Here is a 13,881-nt window from a genome sequence, read left to right as displayed (position 1 = left end):
CGAGAGGGCCTTTTTATCAACTGTGAAAACTGCTGACAAAGGTTCCAATTTCTCAACAATTGGCCACCAAAGCCTCACAATTTCCCTTATTATTATTATTATTATTTTTTAACATGACATTGAATAAATGGGGATTTGAATGAAATATACTCTGCAATTCGTATGTTGGCGACTTACGTATATATAACCTAATTAATTGAATTAAATTGCTGATGGATTAGAAAATCATTAGGCTTATTAATTATACGCGTCAAAAGAAGAATAGTCGGGCAATAATTAGGTGTCCTGCTTATACTCCTGTAATTTAGTCATTCTCTAGTAAATATTATTAAATAAAAAGAAACACAAACAATTAAGCTTATTGGTAACTGACTGGTGGCCAAAAATAACAAGAGCAGGAGAAAGCAAAGAAACTCCAATGAGGTCATCCCTTCCCTGCTATCAAATCATATAGACTTTCCGGCCCACAAAATATTGACTATCAAGAGAAGTAGGTTTGTGCACGCTTCACCCCTCTCTCTCTCTCTCTCTCTCTGTTCTCCATTCTCCATTCTCATGATTCAATTATTATTAATCCATGCAATGCGACCCAAATACTTTTTCCCATCCCACCGAATAGAAATTTTTCCAAAAGATGAGACACCCACTAATTTCTGTTTATATATATATATATTTCTGTTTAAAATGGGTTAAAACTTAAAATATACAGATGATTTGGCATTGTGTCGACTCATTCAAGCCAAAAAAAAACAAAATATAAAGATCCGCATGCTTGCCCACATCTTTTATGCTTTATATAAAGTTAATCTTGCACTCTGGTAAGCTTCTTTTTTCATAACGAGTCACTATCAATCATGTCATGCTCCAATTGAATTTTAGCTGCTTCTGTGCCTATTGTGAATGCATGACATTAAGCACATACTGGTGATATGGGGTTTTAGTCATTATGATGTTCTATTAAAGCAAAGCAATAGCAGGAAATGTTTAACGTAACTAAGCATTGATCATGTCGGTAGCTAGATTAGTTGTGAATGTGTTTTACACTTTCTGTCATCCAAATTCAAATAATTATAAGGGATAAGCGTTCGAGTTTGATAGGTGAGATTTTCATTTTTATTTCAATTAACAAATAACATTTTATTGTATTAATTTTACTAAAAAAATAAATAAATAAAAACAAAGCAAAAGCACTTTGTAATTTTCAAAAAGAAAGGAATAGCTAGCTTTTTGCCTTTGCTTTCCGTCCCATTAAAGAGAAATTAACCTAGACATTTACATATTAATCACTCTATGATTTAGGATGATCGAAAGCAAATTAGGTGCCTGTGTCTTATATTAGTGGACTGTCGATGCATGAAAGTTTTCGTTTTGATATTATACTTTTACATGTTTAATTGAGTTATAATTTCCTGATTTGAGTTGTATATATTAGTTGGCAACACCCAGTTGGTCATGATTATCGGGGCATGCATACCGTAGTGCATCAGATCTTTTCGATTGGTTTATAAGATGAAGATAAGTTTGTCTTGAGATGAATGGAATAATCAATAATGGCCGACAGTTAAAGACAGCACCGCACGTGTGTGCATATATTATAGAATAAATTAAATTTATGCTTAGAATACGAGTTTATTATATAACTTAAGATAAAGATGCCGTTAACATGATAAGAATGACACGTGTACTCTGAGAAGTTGACACAGCAAATTTATAGGGGACAAGCACAGTTTCTGCTGTTAAAAGTTGGAAACATATCACTCACATATTAGGTGACAATTAATTTGTACAATCTAGGGGGGCATCACCTAGGCGGAGAGATTTTCCCATATCTGTGTTATACCACACTTATTTTATATATATATATATATATTAAATATGATTTTTAAAATAAATGTACATATATTATGCATATATCAAGTGGATTTAGTACAATAAAAGTGCTCTAAAATCTCTCCTCGAATGAAGGGATATTTTTAAACATTTTACGGCTAATTTGATTTAAACTTAATAAATGCTTTTGATTTACAACATCATCTCGAATATTAAATTATTATTATTATTACAACAACAGGCAGGTACTGTTGCCTTGTTGCCGGGTTGGGAACAGGAAAGAACGTATCTGAAAGATGTTAACCAAAAATATTTAGAGGGCTTTTCCAACAAAGCTCATGGGCTCTAACACAATATAGCTCCCTGTACAAGCCCATTTTCAGATAACTCGATTCACAAACAACCTTGGAAAATTCTCAGAGGGTGGATTTGGGGGTTCTTTATTTGTATTTGCTGAGACCCAAAAAAAAAAAAAACAATTTGACTTACCGAGTTTTGTAAAGAGCAAAAAGTTGGCAGAAGAGGGTAAAAAAAAAAAAAAACTATGTTTCTGTTTCTTCTTCTTCTTCTTAACTGTAAACCTTACCTTTCGAGTTCGTCTTCTTCTTCTTTTTCTTCTTAACTGTAAACCTTTCAGTTTCGTCTTCATCATCTTCTTCTTCTTCTTATCATGTTTGGATTGTATATACCATATTGTATATTAGTTAATTGAATGAAAATACTAATACACCACATAACATATTCACATTTTAAAACATGCATACATCATTTTTTGTGTGTGTGCGCGTAATTAATTAATTAAATATAAGACACAGAGATAAGTAAAAGTTCTTCTTCTTCTTAACTGTAAACTATTCGGGTTCGGATTTTGGATTGTATATTAGTTAATTGAATGAAAAATAATAAAAATACTAATACACCATATAACGAAGGATCTCTCTAAGTTACATGGATGTACCTTACAACCCTCTCACATGAATAGTGAGTGGACCCACATCATTCACTATTCATGTGAGAGGAGTGTAAGGTACATGCATGTAACTTAGCATTAGCCTATAACGAATTCACATTTTGAAATATGCGGGCATTCATGTGTGAGTAATTAATTAATTAAATATAATACACGAAGATAAGTAAAAATTCTTCTTCTTCTTCTTAATTGTATACCATATTGTATATTAGTTAATTGAATAAAAAATAACAAAAATACTTATAAATTATATAACAAATTTATATTTTAAAATATGCAGACATTTGCGCGTGTGTACGAGACTACTGGTACGGCAACTCAAAACGCGTTGGTCAATCAACAAAGTCATAAAGTTTGAAAAATGCATGTTGTAGCTAAAAGTCAACAACTGTTCTGTTGCCGAATATCTTGATTTTATTTGATTTTTTCAATAATACCAGTATAAAATAACGGCATTGACACTTGCAGGTGGATTTGCGGTCATGTCAATTTTAAGATGCCTTGCACAACAAAGATCATGATTCCTTTTTTTTCTCAGAAACGATTTTAAGATGCCTTGCACAACAAAGATCATGATTCCTTTTTTTTCTCAGAAACGTTAAAAAAAAAAAATATATATATATATAATGATGAGATTTGTTATTGTTGTTGTGAGTGTGTGTATGTTACACTTAAGGTAATATAGGGTGACATATATATATATCTTTGAATGATCATTGATTGGTTAAAGATAAAATTCTGGTATATACATACACACATATATATATATATATGCTAAATGATAGTCCGATCTATCTATGTTTCTTCTCCTCTGTAGGATGTAGTAGATAAATGCATTAATCGTTTACAAATAATTAATCAATTACAGGGATATATTGGCTGGTTGCAAAGAAATTAATTAAGCTCCCAGCTGGCCACCCGGCAGGCAAAATTACAATTAATTAATTACAAAAAAAAGAATGCTTTATGTCTCTACATAACGATGCCTTCAAAAATGGTGGCTAATCTGAGTCTAAAAGAACGAACAGCCAATTTAGTGCGTCTAGAAGTGTATCTTTGGAATTTTCTAACAGAAGCAGATCTCGAGATTCCAAAATTAGCCCGGGAAACGGGTTTCTGGTGATGAAATTGAAAATCGAAGGAGGAGGCTGGTGCAGGAGATGGAGAAATTCTGTTTCTAGCAGCAGCCGCAGGAGGATTAATCTTTCTTCTGCTGTTGTTAAGATGAACAATAACAGTAGAGGCATTCTGGAGGGCAAGGCTGGCTTTGACGGCTAAAGCCGCCATGTCGGAGGCAGACAATTTGTACTGAAGCTTTGACGTAGGAAGAACAAAATAAATTTGATCAGCTTCAAGCTCGTCTTCTAAATCCAAAGCTGGAATGTAATCGTCGAATAATAAAGAGTCAGAACTGCAAAGAAACCATGACGGAGCTTCCTCTTGATCAGCTTGAGCCGCCAACTGATGAGCAAGAACCTGAGACACAATCACTGGAACCTTGTACTCCGCAACCTCGCCTTTTAATGTCAGCACTTTTGCTGTTGAGTGTTTCAATGATGTTGATGAAGGAGAAGAAGGAGAAGAGGAAGAAGGAGACGATGTCGATGATGAAGAAAAACAACCACCCATCTAATATTTGTTTCAAAGCGCAATGACGGTACGCCCGTGAAACCATATCTATTTATTTATGGAAAATGGACAACCTGCGGGCTAGCTGACAAGTGTTGTTGACTCGTCCGCGTTTCTTTCTTTTCTCTTCCTCAACGAATTAATACTTCGTTATTGCCTCAGCGATGACGTGTTCACGCGTTATCTGATTCGTCTTTTTCTGCTGTCCAAGTCCTGAAATAATATAATTGATGCTTGCGGCTCAAGCTGCTTTTTTTTTTTTTTTTTTTCGTTTTACAGTCAGCACTCAGCAAATTTAATTAGCGTGCATGTCATATGATCGTATTATAAGTTAATATTAATTTCCTTGTTTGGGTAGGATGGTGTTTATTTTGCCGTTACAAATGGATATTTATTTATGCAAGGATGAGAGGACATGATCAGCTAATTAGTTAATTATAACCCAAGAAGCTTTTAACATACCTCAAGGCTTGAGTATTATTTTTATGTTTTTTTTTTAATTACACGAGATTAATACTCACATTACAACTCATATTATATGAGATTTACAACTAATATTTACAATCAAATAATTATTATGACTAATTTACCTTAATTTTTTAAAGATATTTACTCCATTTACATTTTGAAAAGAAGAAAAATGTATTCATTTAATTATATATCATAATTAAGGAAAGAAATAAGTCAGGACTCGAACCGTTATTCTCACAGTTGTGAGTGCAGGGTCCTAGCCTAATGGTTCGTATTTTTATATTTTAAACCTTGTCAGTATGCACTGAAAAACTTTCCTTTTATCGTTTCAGTAAGTAAATTCAATAGGTAATATTTTTATAGGTTTAAGTAAGTGAATTCAGTAGGTAATATTTTTGTACCAATCTAGACGATTCCACCTAAGCTGCCAGCTAAATATTATAACTTCAACTTAGACGACGTGTTGATCACACAATATGTCACCTGTTTTTGGACTAAACAGAGTGATAGCTATATTAAAGACTGCCCCCGGCCTATGCATACATTCCAAGTAGCTTCCTGTTTTCTCGCGCATTACTCTGAGCATTAGTCATTACGCCTTTTTTCCTTTTTTCTTTTTTTTATTAAAGGAAAAAAGATCCAAAACACAAGAAGCTATAGGAAACAAATAACATGTTGTCCCCCCACCCCCACACACACACACACAAAAGAAAAAAGAAAAAAAAATTAATAATAAATAATTGAAAGAAATCAACGCGCTGCGAGAAACCATCACGCAGGCAACGACTCCTAATGAGCGAGCTAGTCAAAAAGATTATTAACTTAAACTTAACTGCAGCAGCCATAATCGAACAATCGTAACAGAATGCATGTTCTAGAACAAGAACATGGGATAGAAGTTTCCTAATCGTATATAATTCAAACCAAAGCCAATACAAAGCATCAAACGTGCATGCGCATTTTTTTTTATGTGTTCCTCATTTTTTTTTAGTAATGATATAACTATAAATTTTTGTATAAATTTATTTTGTATAAATTGATATGGCATGATAAAATTGGTTGAAGTAAATATCACTTGACCCACATGATTTATTTTTATTATTTTATATTTTTATTCAACCAATGAATTAATGACACATCAATTTGTACAAGATAAGTTTATACAAGAATTTGTGGCTGTATCATCACTTTTTTTTTTGTTTGTCATTCTTAGCAATAAACATGTGTTAGTTAATTTTGCTTTCATCAATCAAGTCCCCACGTGTTACAAGTTGAATCTCTCAATTGAATACGGATTTTTCTTTTCGATTTCATCTTCTTTTTTAGAGCATGCATCTAAGCATCCGACTCTTGATTGTAAGCTAGTCGGGAAACTCCCCCCCTCAAAAATTAAAGACTGATAATGCATGGGATAAATCATTTTATTTATAACGAGATTAATCGACCATCGTGTTATTAGGAATATAGAGTTGGTTGCTTATTTTATAATTGTAATTTGGCAATACAAATTGAAGTGTTTGGTCATCGGTAAACATGCAAATGGAGATACATAGTAGAATTAATAGAAAATCTTGTAGTTGTCATCGTCTCCTAATGCGTGGCCGTGGCAATATATAGAAATAACATTTTCGGTTTTAAATAATTCCAGTTTAAGTTAATTAAGAGTAATGATTAATGAAAAATATCTATGCTAAGGCACGTTGTCTTCTATTATTTTCTTAAGAGTACGCGATGGCATCAAATTTTCGGTTACGTTTTGTTGACCAATCATTTAATATCATATGTGTACTATTAATTGATTTTATTATTAATTATTAACTAATTATTTTTTACAACTCACTCAATTGATGACACTCACATGAATGAGTATCCCAATTAAGCATTCAAAGTAAATAAACATAATATTACTCTTAAATTCTATTTAAAAGCTCACAAGAATATCCCGTGTAATGAAATTACACGATTTTTGTAATTGAAGAAATTAATAATCAGGAGACAATAAGACAACTGCATGTAATTTCATCAATTCACAGCAATTGCTCAATCCACCAACAATTATCATTAACTTTAACAACTTGGTAAGTTTATGTGAAAATGACCATAATTCCCCATCTCAATTGAATTTATTTTAAGTACTGTGGGGAAATGCCATTATAAATTATAAATTCACAGCAAAAAATAAAAAATAAAAAATAAAAAATAGATTATAATAATTATTTTTGAAACTCTTAAAATTAAAATTTGTATATTATTCTTTGTAGAAGTAAAATGAAACAATTTTACTTCTACGAAGCTTGTAACTAGTAATTCTATGATTTATTCTCATGAGTAATAATAATAAAACATTAATAAACGATGCCAGTTGCCACCACCTCGTCAACCCGCTCAGATGATTGGAAGGGAGGGAGGGCGGTCTTCTCCGCAATTGGATTGGTCAAATGGAAGAAACAGTGTGTGTGGATTATTAATTCTATTCTATCTGGTTTATCTTTTAGGAAAAGGCTGGGAACAGTGCACATACTTCCAGAACAAACGGCGTTTGTTGTGGGGTTAATTTGAATTTCTTAGAGGAATGTCATGTCGCCAACACAAAGGGACGTACATCTTCCAGCCTTCTACCCACAGCCAAGTGATGTGACAAACTTTATATGCGTTCAAATTTTGGTCATGTCTGGTACACGCATGTCAAAGTCTTAAAGCCTTCCGCATCTGATATGGCCTTAGCTCTTCACTTTTGTCACTGTGCGCGCAATTTAATTATTTTTCGCTGCAGCCCAGCCTCAGGTTACAAGCTTAACTAGTAGCTCCAGATTTGTCGAAACAAATAAAAGCGTCATCATTTAGCTAATGCCTGCCTAAAGCCAAAGATAAATATGAGCATTGTTCGTTGATTTAATAATTAAAAGGAGTGACGACATGCCCGATGCCAAACATGCATACACCACAAACCTAAACCTTATCTACAAAAATAACTGAACCCCGTCATATTAATAATTTATTATGTTTTATTTGCTTAGTTCGATGCTGACTCATAACTTCATATAATTATAATAATTATTATAATAATAATAATAGCGCACCCACCACCAGGCACCTATGCGGGGCAGAGGCCGCAGAGCTGCAGCCAAACATCATCATCTTGGCTATTGAACCATTGTAAGAGTTAAGACAAAACATGACCTTAACTGTGTGTTAAGGTCATGATGTAGTTCTCGAAATCTACACAAAGCCGCAGAAGCTGATAGCTGTTCATAAATTAGGCCGGACACCTGTCGGGAAAAAGAGTAGTTATCAACCATACGTGGCAGCACCTAGGGTGACAGGTTTCTAGTCAGCAACCCTAGATTTCAAAAGCGGAAACGCTGGGGACGTCACCCCAGACGTGTGGTGTAATGTTCTATTCAGTATTCACGACTTGGCTCGGGCCGCCTCCAATAATTGATTTAATAATTAAAAGATTTTTTTTTTATTAATACACCCTCCATCTTCTTTCTATGGACCTGTCTATGGTACAGATTCTGTAACAAACATTTCCCGTCATCCCACCATCCGATTGTCTATTGTTTAGTTTCTCACTCCACATCCAACGGCTGATGCTGCAGTCTGTAGCTGACAGATTCTGTAAGCTAGTCAAGTCCTCTTTCTATATATATATGATTTTGATTAAAAAGATAAGGAAAAGGAAAGCCACGAATGGATGGGGAGGGAGAGTGGAGTCACGACTGACGCAGCCTTTCAGATTCCTTACGGCTCTGATTCATCATCCACTTGTTTCATTTTATATATATATATATATTGAATGCACTGATTAAACAGGCGATAGAGATAAAAAGTAAGCACCTCATCTCATCCACAATTCTAGATCATACTGTGCGAGCGAGAGGGACCTCTTCGTCTTTGGTGGGGGTTTACGTGTCTCTCAAGCTTTTTCTAGGTCTTATTGGTCATGTTATTATTATTATTATTATTCATCGCTAAGAAGACTATCCTCTTACAATAAAGAATTATAAACTGCAGCAGAACAGCATTATGGTGTAACGGCACAGTATGCTCAGCCGCGACAGTTATCTGATTATATATATATATATAGAGAGAGAGAGAGAGACAGTTTTCTGATTTAGAATTTTAAAAGTGCAGAAAGAGTCTTAAAAAACCTTTAAAATTATGAGATTTTAAAGGCCAACTTGCACGTTAAAGCAAAACCCCTCGCAGCAAGGGCCACTCGAGTACTTATTCCTATGCGCTCCGGTACCAACCATTCATTAGTTTGATTATTGAGTGAATCAATCCTCTTGTTGATCATTCTTCAATCAAATCATACTACTAGCGAACTAATTAAAATGGGATCAAGACCAAAAAGCATGCCCGATGCATCAGTCCAATTCCAAATAACAAATTTCAAAACGTGTTCCTAGGAAATACGGAAACCCTAATAGATTTTGGATTCTCTTACACCTTACTTGCAAGATTCCTCACTTGGAAGGTCATCATTCACATTCATTAAATCACCCATTATAAAGTAACTGCCTACTCACTCTTCCACCGAATGAGGATATAACCGAATCATTCGTTGATTTTATAAAACTCAAAAGCTTCATTTAATTCGAGTGGTTGCGCCAAATCTACGTACACCTCCTAACAATCATATTACTAAATTCTCACCCCCACACACACAAAGGCCACAGCAGAGTATCATGAATACACAAATCACCATCCATTATATGCACAATGTGTAATATTTCTGTACACGCGCGCGCGCGCATATTTATACATACATGTCAACACATTTCACTAATTATAATTACCAGTGTCATTCCAACTAGAAACCCACATATAGCATGATATGTACAAGGCAACCGTATCATTATATCATCATATCCTAGTGATTTTTGTTTTTGAAAATAAAAATCCTGAGTATGATTAGTAAATAATAATACACTATCTTCTTCTAGTATATTATAAACATGAAACTATTAGTACTAGTACTATATACTATTGCTTTTCAACACTTTCAACTGCCACTAATCCATATGCTTCTACTATTTGCTTCATTTTTATCCCACATCGCATTTATTCATCATACCCTAAAGACTTTCTGTTTTTTTTTTCCCTTCCCAAGCAATTTAAATCCTTCCTCCTTCTTCCTCTTTTTTTTTTTTGGGGGGGGAGGGGGGGGGGGGGGGGGGGCGTTGTAGAGACGAGTTATTAAATTAATTAGAATGGAGCACGATGAGGAATACCCTTTCTTCTCCTGGCATTGCCGTGATTGTAAATGGGAGGAGTAGCAGGGGAAAGCTTGGTAGTGGCCTCATCTCCAGAACTGCATGACCTCTCAGCACCTTCATTAGTATTGTGATGACTGTGTCTGTAAATTGTTAGTCCCTCCATCAAACGGTTGAAATTTGGCGTCCTCCGAATCTTTTTTGGCGTTGATGACTCATCCGATTCCGACCCTCCATGGAATCCATCCTTATGCTTCACTCTCAGAGTAAATGTGAGGTCCAAGTCACCCCTTTTCATAGCTCCAAGCTAAAATAAATGTAAAATTTCAGAAGGGGGACTAATTTTGTTTAGCAAAGACCAGAGCATAAAAGGGAGTGAAAGAAAGAAGGAAAGCAATTAACTAGCAAAAGAAGAAAGAAGAAAGAAAAAAGGGAGGAGTAGTGGTGACAGAGGGAGCGAGGAGAAGTTACCTTGCAGCCGAGGGAGCAGAATCTGAAGGAATCAAGGAGACTGCGGCAACAAATCTCGCAAGTATTAGTGACGCCTTTGCCAGGCCTAGGCTGAGGGCGCTCATTTAAGAAGACAATCTTGGCGCTATTAATGATATAAGTTTGGACACAAGATATGTCTATAAACTTCTGTATCTCATTGACCCTCACCACGTTGTGATATGAAGATCGCCTTATCTGCAGTGGCAGTACGTGCAAATCCATCCAATTATTAGTTAATACGCATTTCACACTCACTCATTCTCAATGTGAATGCAGTCTAATTCCCCCCCCCAATTCTTCTTTACTTGGTTATCAGTGAAATTAATTTTAAAGAAGAAGAAGAAGAAGAAGAAGTAAACCTGAACAACACGGTGATCTTTGTGATTGATCAAACAGTAAGAACAGAAAGCATTTCCCATACAGTCCAAACAGAACATGTTGCATTCGCTTTTATTCGAATCTCCATGAACTACGCAGGGGATGAAGTAGCTGGCCCTCAGCATTGGTTTTAGCCATTGCGGTCCCATGTCATCATCTTCCATTCGCCCAATTGGACTCACCTGTTCATCGTTCATTCAGAACCCCACCCATTAGATTTTACAAACCCAAACCCCAAGGGGAAAAAAGAAGAAAAAAAAAAGGAGATTTGAAAACAGAGCAGCCAACAGAGAATAATTAATTGAAAAATATCTGAAGCATGTAATGTAAATACCATCACTTTCTTATTATTGGCCTTGACTACTCCTAAATTCTGCTTCTGCTGATAATACAGATACTGATTATCGAAAGCCACGGTGTCTAGCTCCCTTGTAACCAATCAAATCCCCTCCGAAATAAAATCTGAAACAAAAATAAGCAGGAATACTAAAAAAAACAAGAAGAAGGAGCTAAGAGTAGTAAAAAGCTCAGAAAGGGAAGAACCTGAATTGAGAGTGGCACCACCGAAATGATGAACTGTAGGCAGTGTGTAGGGTTACAAGATTAATCGATGAGAGAGCAGAACTGAAGAGCAATAGATATGTGTTGTGTTATATATGCAGAGTCAGAGAGGATAAAAGAGCCAAAGCTGAATACCATCAAGAAAGGAAAATTTTAAAGGGCGGTCACTGTATAATAATAATTATTATTATAAAACAACAAATTGATTATTTTTATATGATTATAAATAAATAAATTAAAATTATTTTAAAAAAAAAAACAAAATCCAAGGAAACGTGCCCATCTTTTATAACAGCCGACTTTATCGACGGGCTTGAATGTAGACAGCAATGACCAGATTCGCCCTCTTTTATTATGTATGCCCCACAATTTCCCATTTTTTAAACCTTTTTTTTTTTTTTCTTCCTTATTACACAATGTGTGACTGCTTCTGCCTGTGTTGGGGTCAGGATTGTGTTCTTTGTTAGCATGAGAGCTGGGTTTAATTCGACTCGCAGAACTGGATGCATGTGTACGTAAGTAATCGGCAATCACCGTCCACGTGTGTGTGAGTGATATATCAGTTATCAGATAAAAGATGATAGTTAATACAGCGATTTGAATTGCGTGCTAAATGGTGGGTCAAAGGGCAAAGAAGAAGAAGAAGACAAACCTGAATTAACTACCAACATGGCCGTATATAATATATTATATATATATTTATCACACACGGGTGTCGTTGACGTGGAGTGGCATCCGGTTCTGGAGACTTCACTTAACACTGGTTTACTTACTTTTAACAACTTGGCATTTTGGTTAAAGGAGCTTTGCTCTCCTTTCTGTTCGCGTAGCCGACTTACTGTTGCTTTAGTTAGTTTACCTGTCAGTCATTTTATGTAGGATGGCCCTCCTCGTTTCTCTTGTTATTTGTTTTAATTATATATATATATATATACACATATAATTATTCAAAATTTCAGTTTCACTGTACTTTTTGCTTTTTCTAACAATAATTTTCAATTGAAATTCTTAAATTTAATTCATGATCTCGATTAAAAGTCTTGAAAGTATAATATTTTTTTTATACTTCACAAAGAAACACACAAAATTCATCCAAAACAAGTATGGGTAATAAGCATTAATTATGGTTGATGGTGAAACTAATTAATTCAATTGATAAGATCTTTTCAAAATTGTACAACAAGTTTAAGGTTGCAATCCTATCCCATTGACGCCAATATTGGAAAAATTTATTTATATTTGAAAAATAAAAATAGATATTAAGTAACGGAGTGAATATGGGTTTTTTTTTGGTTTGATTTTTAATTAAAATTAAGAAAATGTGATATTTAGGTACCCTAAGAGTTTTACCCGCCTTGACCTTAACATCAAATATTTGTTGGAGTAAAATCTTCATTAATGGTTTTTCATGTTTGCACTATTGCTAATCACAGGATTCATTTGTGATTATACCAGACCAGCAAGCAATTAGCAATCTCTTTAGGTAGCTGTTAGCCTCCACATTTAAGAGCTCCTGGTAAAAGTGTTCACTGCAAAAATAAAGAGATGACTACGTGTCCATAATCAACTCGCGTCAGAAAGTCTGGAGTACTCGCTGAGTTGTGCATTGTATTGTTTGTTATATTTGCCTGCCTATTTGGAATGTGTAATTCAATTCATCCAAGCACAGGACATAAGATATAAACCATACCAAAAACTTTCCAGGTGCCGTTTTGACCCACGAAGGAAAAGGACAATAAAACACTTAACACTTATCTGCTAGAAAGGAAATACTTAACCCGTATCTTTAAACACCCGACTCTCCTTTCTCTTTCCCGTGTCTCTCTCTTCTTTGGAAATTGGATTGGGACGTCACTTCATATCTTCTTTGGAAATTCCTGTGCTCAAGAACCGCACACGTATCAATCTGCCAGTCGTGGGTGTAATTAGTTGCATTACTAGGTGGTATCAATAAGCAAATACTAACCAGATGTCGCCGGATCACCTGGCCCAACAAAGCTCTGGGCCTAATATAATGTACAATGCGGCTGTTTTATGAGCAGTGATGTTTAACCCATAATTAACCGCACCAACCCCCACCTTTTTGCTTAACCCCTTTTATTTTCAGATTCTAACCTTGTAACTTTTTAAAAAAATATTTTTCAAACACTTTTTCCCTTGTGAAGCAAAGGTTTAAATTGCGAGACATCTTTATGCTCATCGACAGTAACTCCATTTTAAACGCATCCTTTTGGCCATCTGCATCATATTTTTATGTTCATAAATCATAAGCTGATTTCCAGATAAATTTGCTTCGACAAAATTTCTGGGATATGTAAATAAAATAGC

General features: G+C 34.8%; 2 protein-coding genes across 2 annotated transcripts; both read right to left on the bottom strand.

The window, feature by feature from the left end:
- Positions 1-3,772: 3,772 nt before the first annotated feature.
- On the bottom strand, positions 3,773-4,429 carry LOC18040294. Its single transcript, XM_006435426.2, has one exon. It carries the CDS (start codon positions 4,427-4,429, stop codon positions 3,773-3,775), a length of 657 nt encoding a protein of 218 aa, XP_006435489.1.
- A 5,014-nt stretch (positions 4,430-9,443) lies between these two features.
- On the bottom strand, positions 9,444-11,711 carry LOC18040293. Its single transcript, XM_006435424.2, has 5 exons — positions 11,536-11,711; positions 11,327-11,454; positions 10,974-11,174; positions 10,594-10,809; positions 9,444-10,429 (listed from the first exon to the last, which is right to left on the bottom strand). Exons 2-5 carry the CDS (start codon positions 11,327-11,329, stop codon positions 10,115-10,117), a joined length of 735 nt encoding a protein of 244 aa, XP_006435487.1. The 5' UTR covers positions 11,330-11,454; positions 11,536-11,711; the 3' UTR covers positions 9,444-10,114.
- Between the last annotated feature and the right edge of the window lie 2,170 nt (positions 11,712-13,881).

Source organism: Citrus clementina, unplaced genomic scaffold (genome assembly GCF_000493195.1).
Source record: "Citrus clementina cultivar Clemenules unplaced genomic scaffold, Citrus_clementina_v1.0 scaffold_5, whole genome shotgun sequence".
Taxonomy (NCBI): domain Eukaryota; kingdom Viridiplantae; phylum Streptophyta; class Magnoliopsida; order Sapindales; family Rutaceae; genus Citrus; species Citrus x clementina.
Note: the sequence above shows the minus strand (reverse complement) of the source record. Positions and strands in the feature narration are given on the sequence as shown.

Coding starts and splice junctions, on each gene's coding strand:
- LOC18040294 (XM_006435426.2), bottom strand. CDS start 4,429: ATGGGTGGTTGTTTTTCTTCATCATCGACATCGTCTCCTTCTTCCTCT.
- LOC18040293 (XM_006435424.2), bottom strand. Junction 10,810..10,973: donor AAGATCACCGTGTTGTTCAG/GTTTACTTCTTC, acceptor CTGCCACTGCAG/ATAAGGCGATCTTCATATCA. Junction 10,430..10,593: donor TCTGCTCCCTCGGCTGCAAG/GTAACTTCTCCT, acceptor CATTTATTTTAG/CTTGGAGCTATGAAAAGGGG.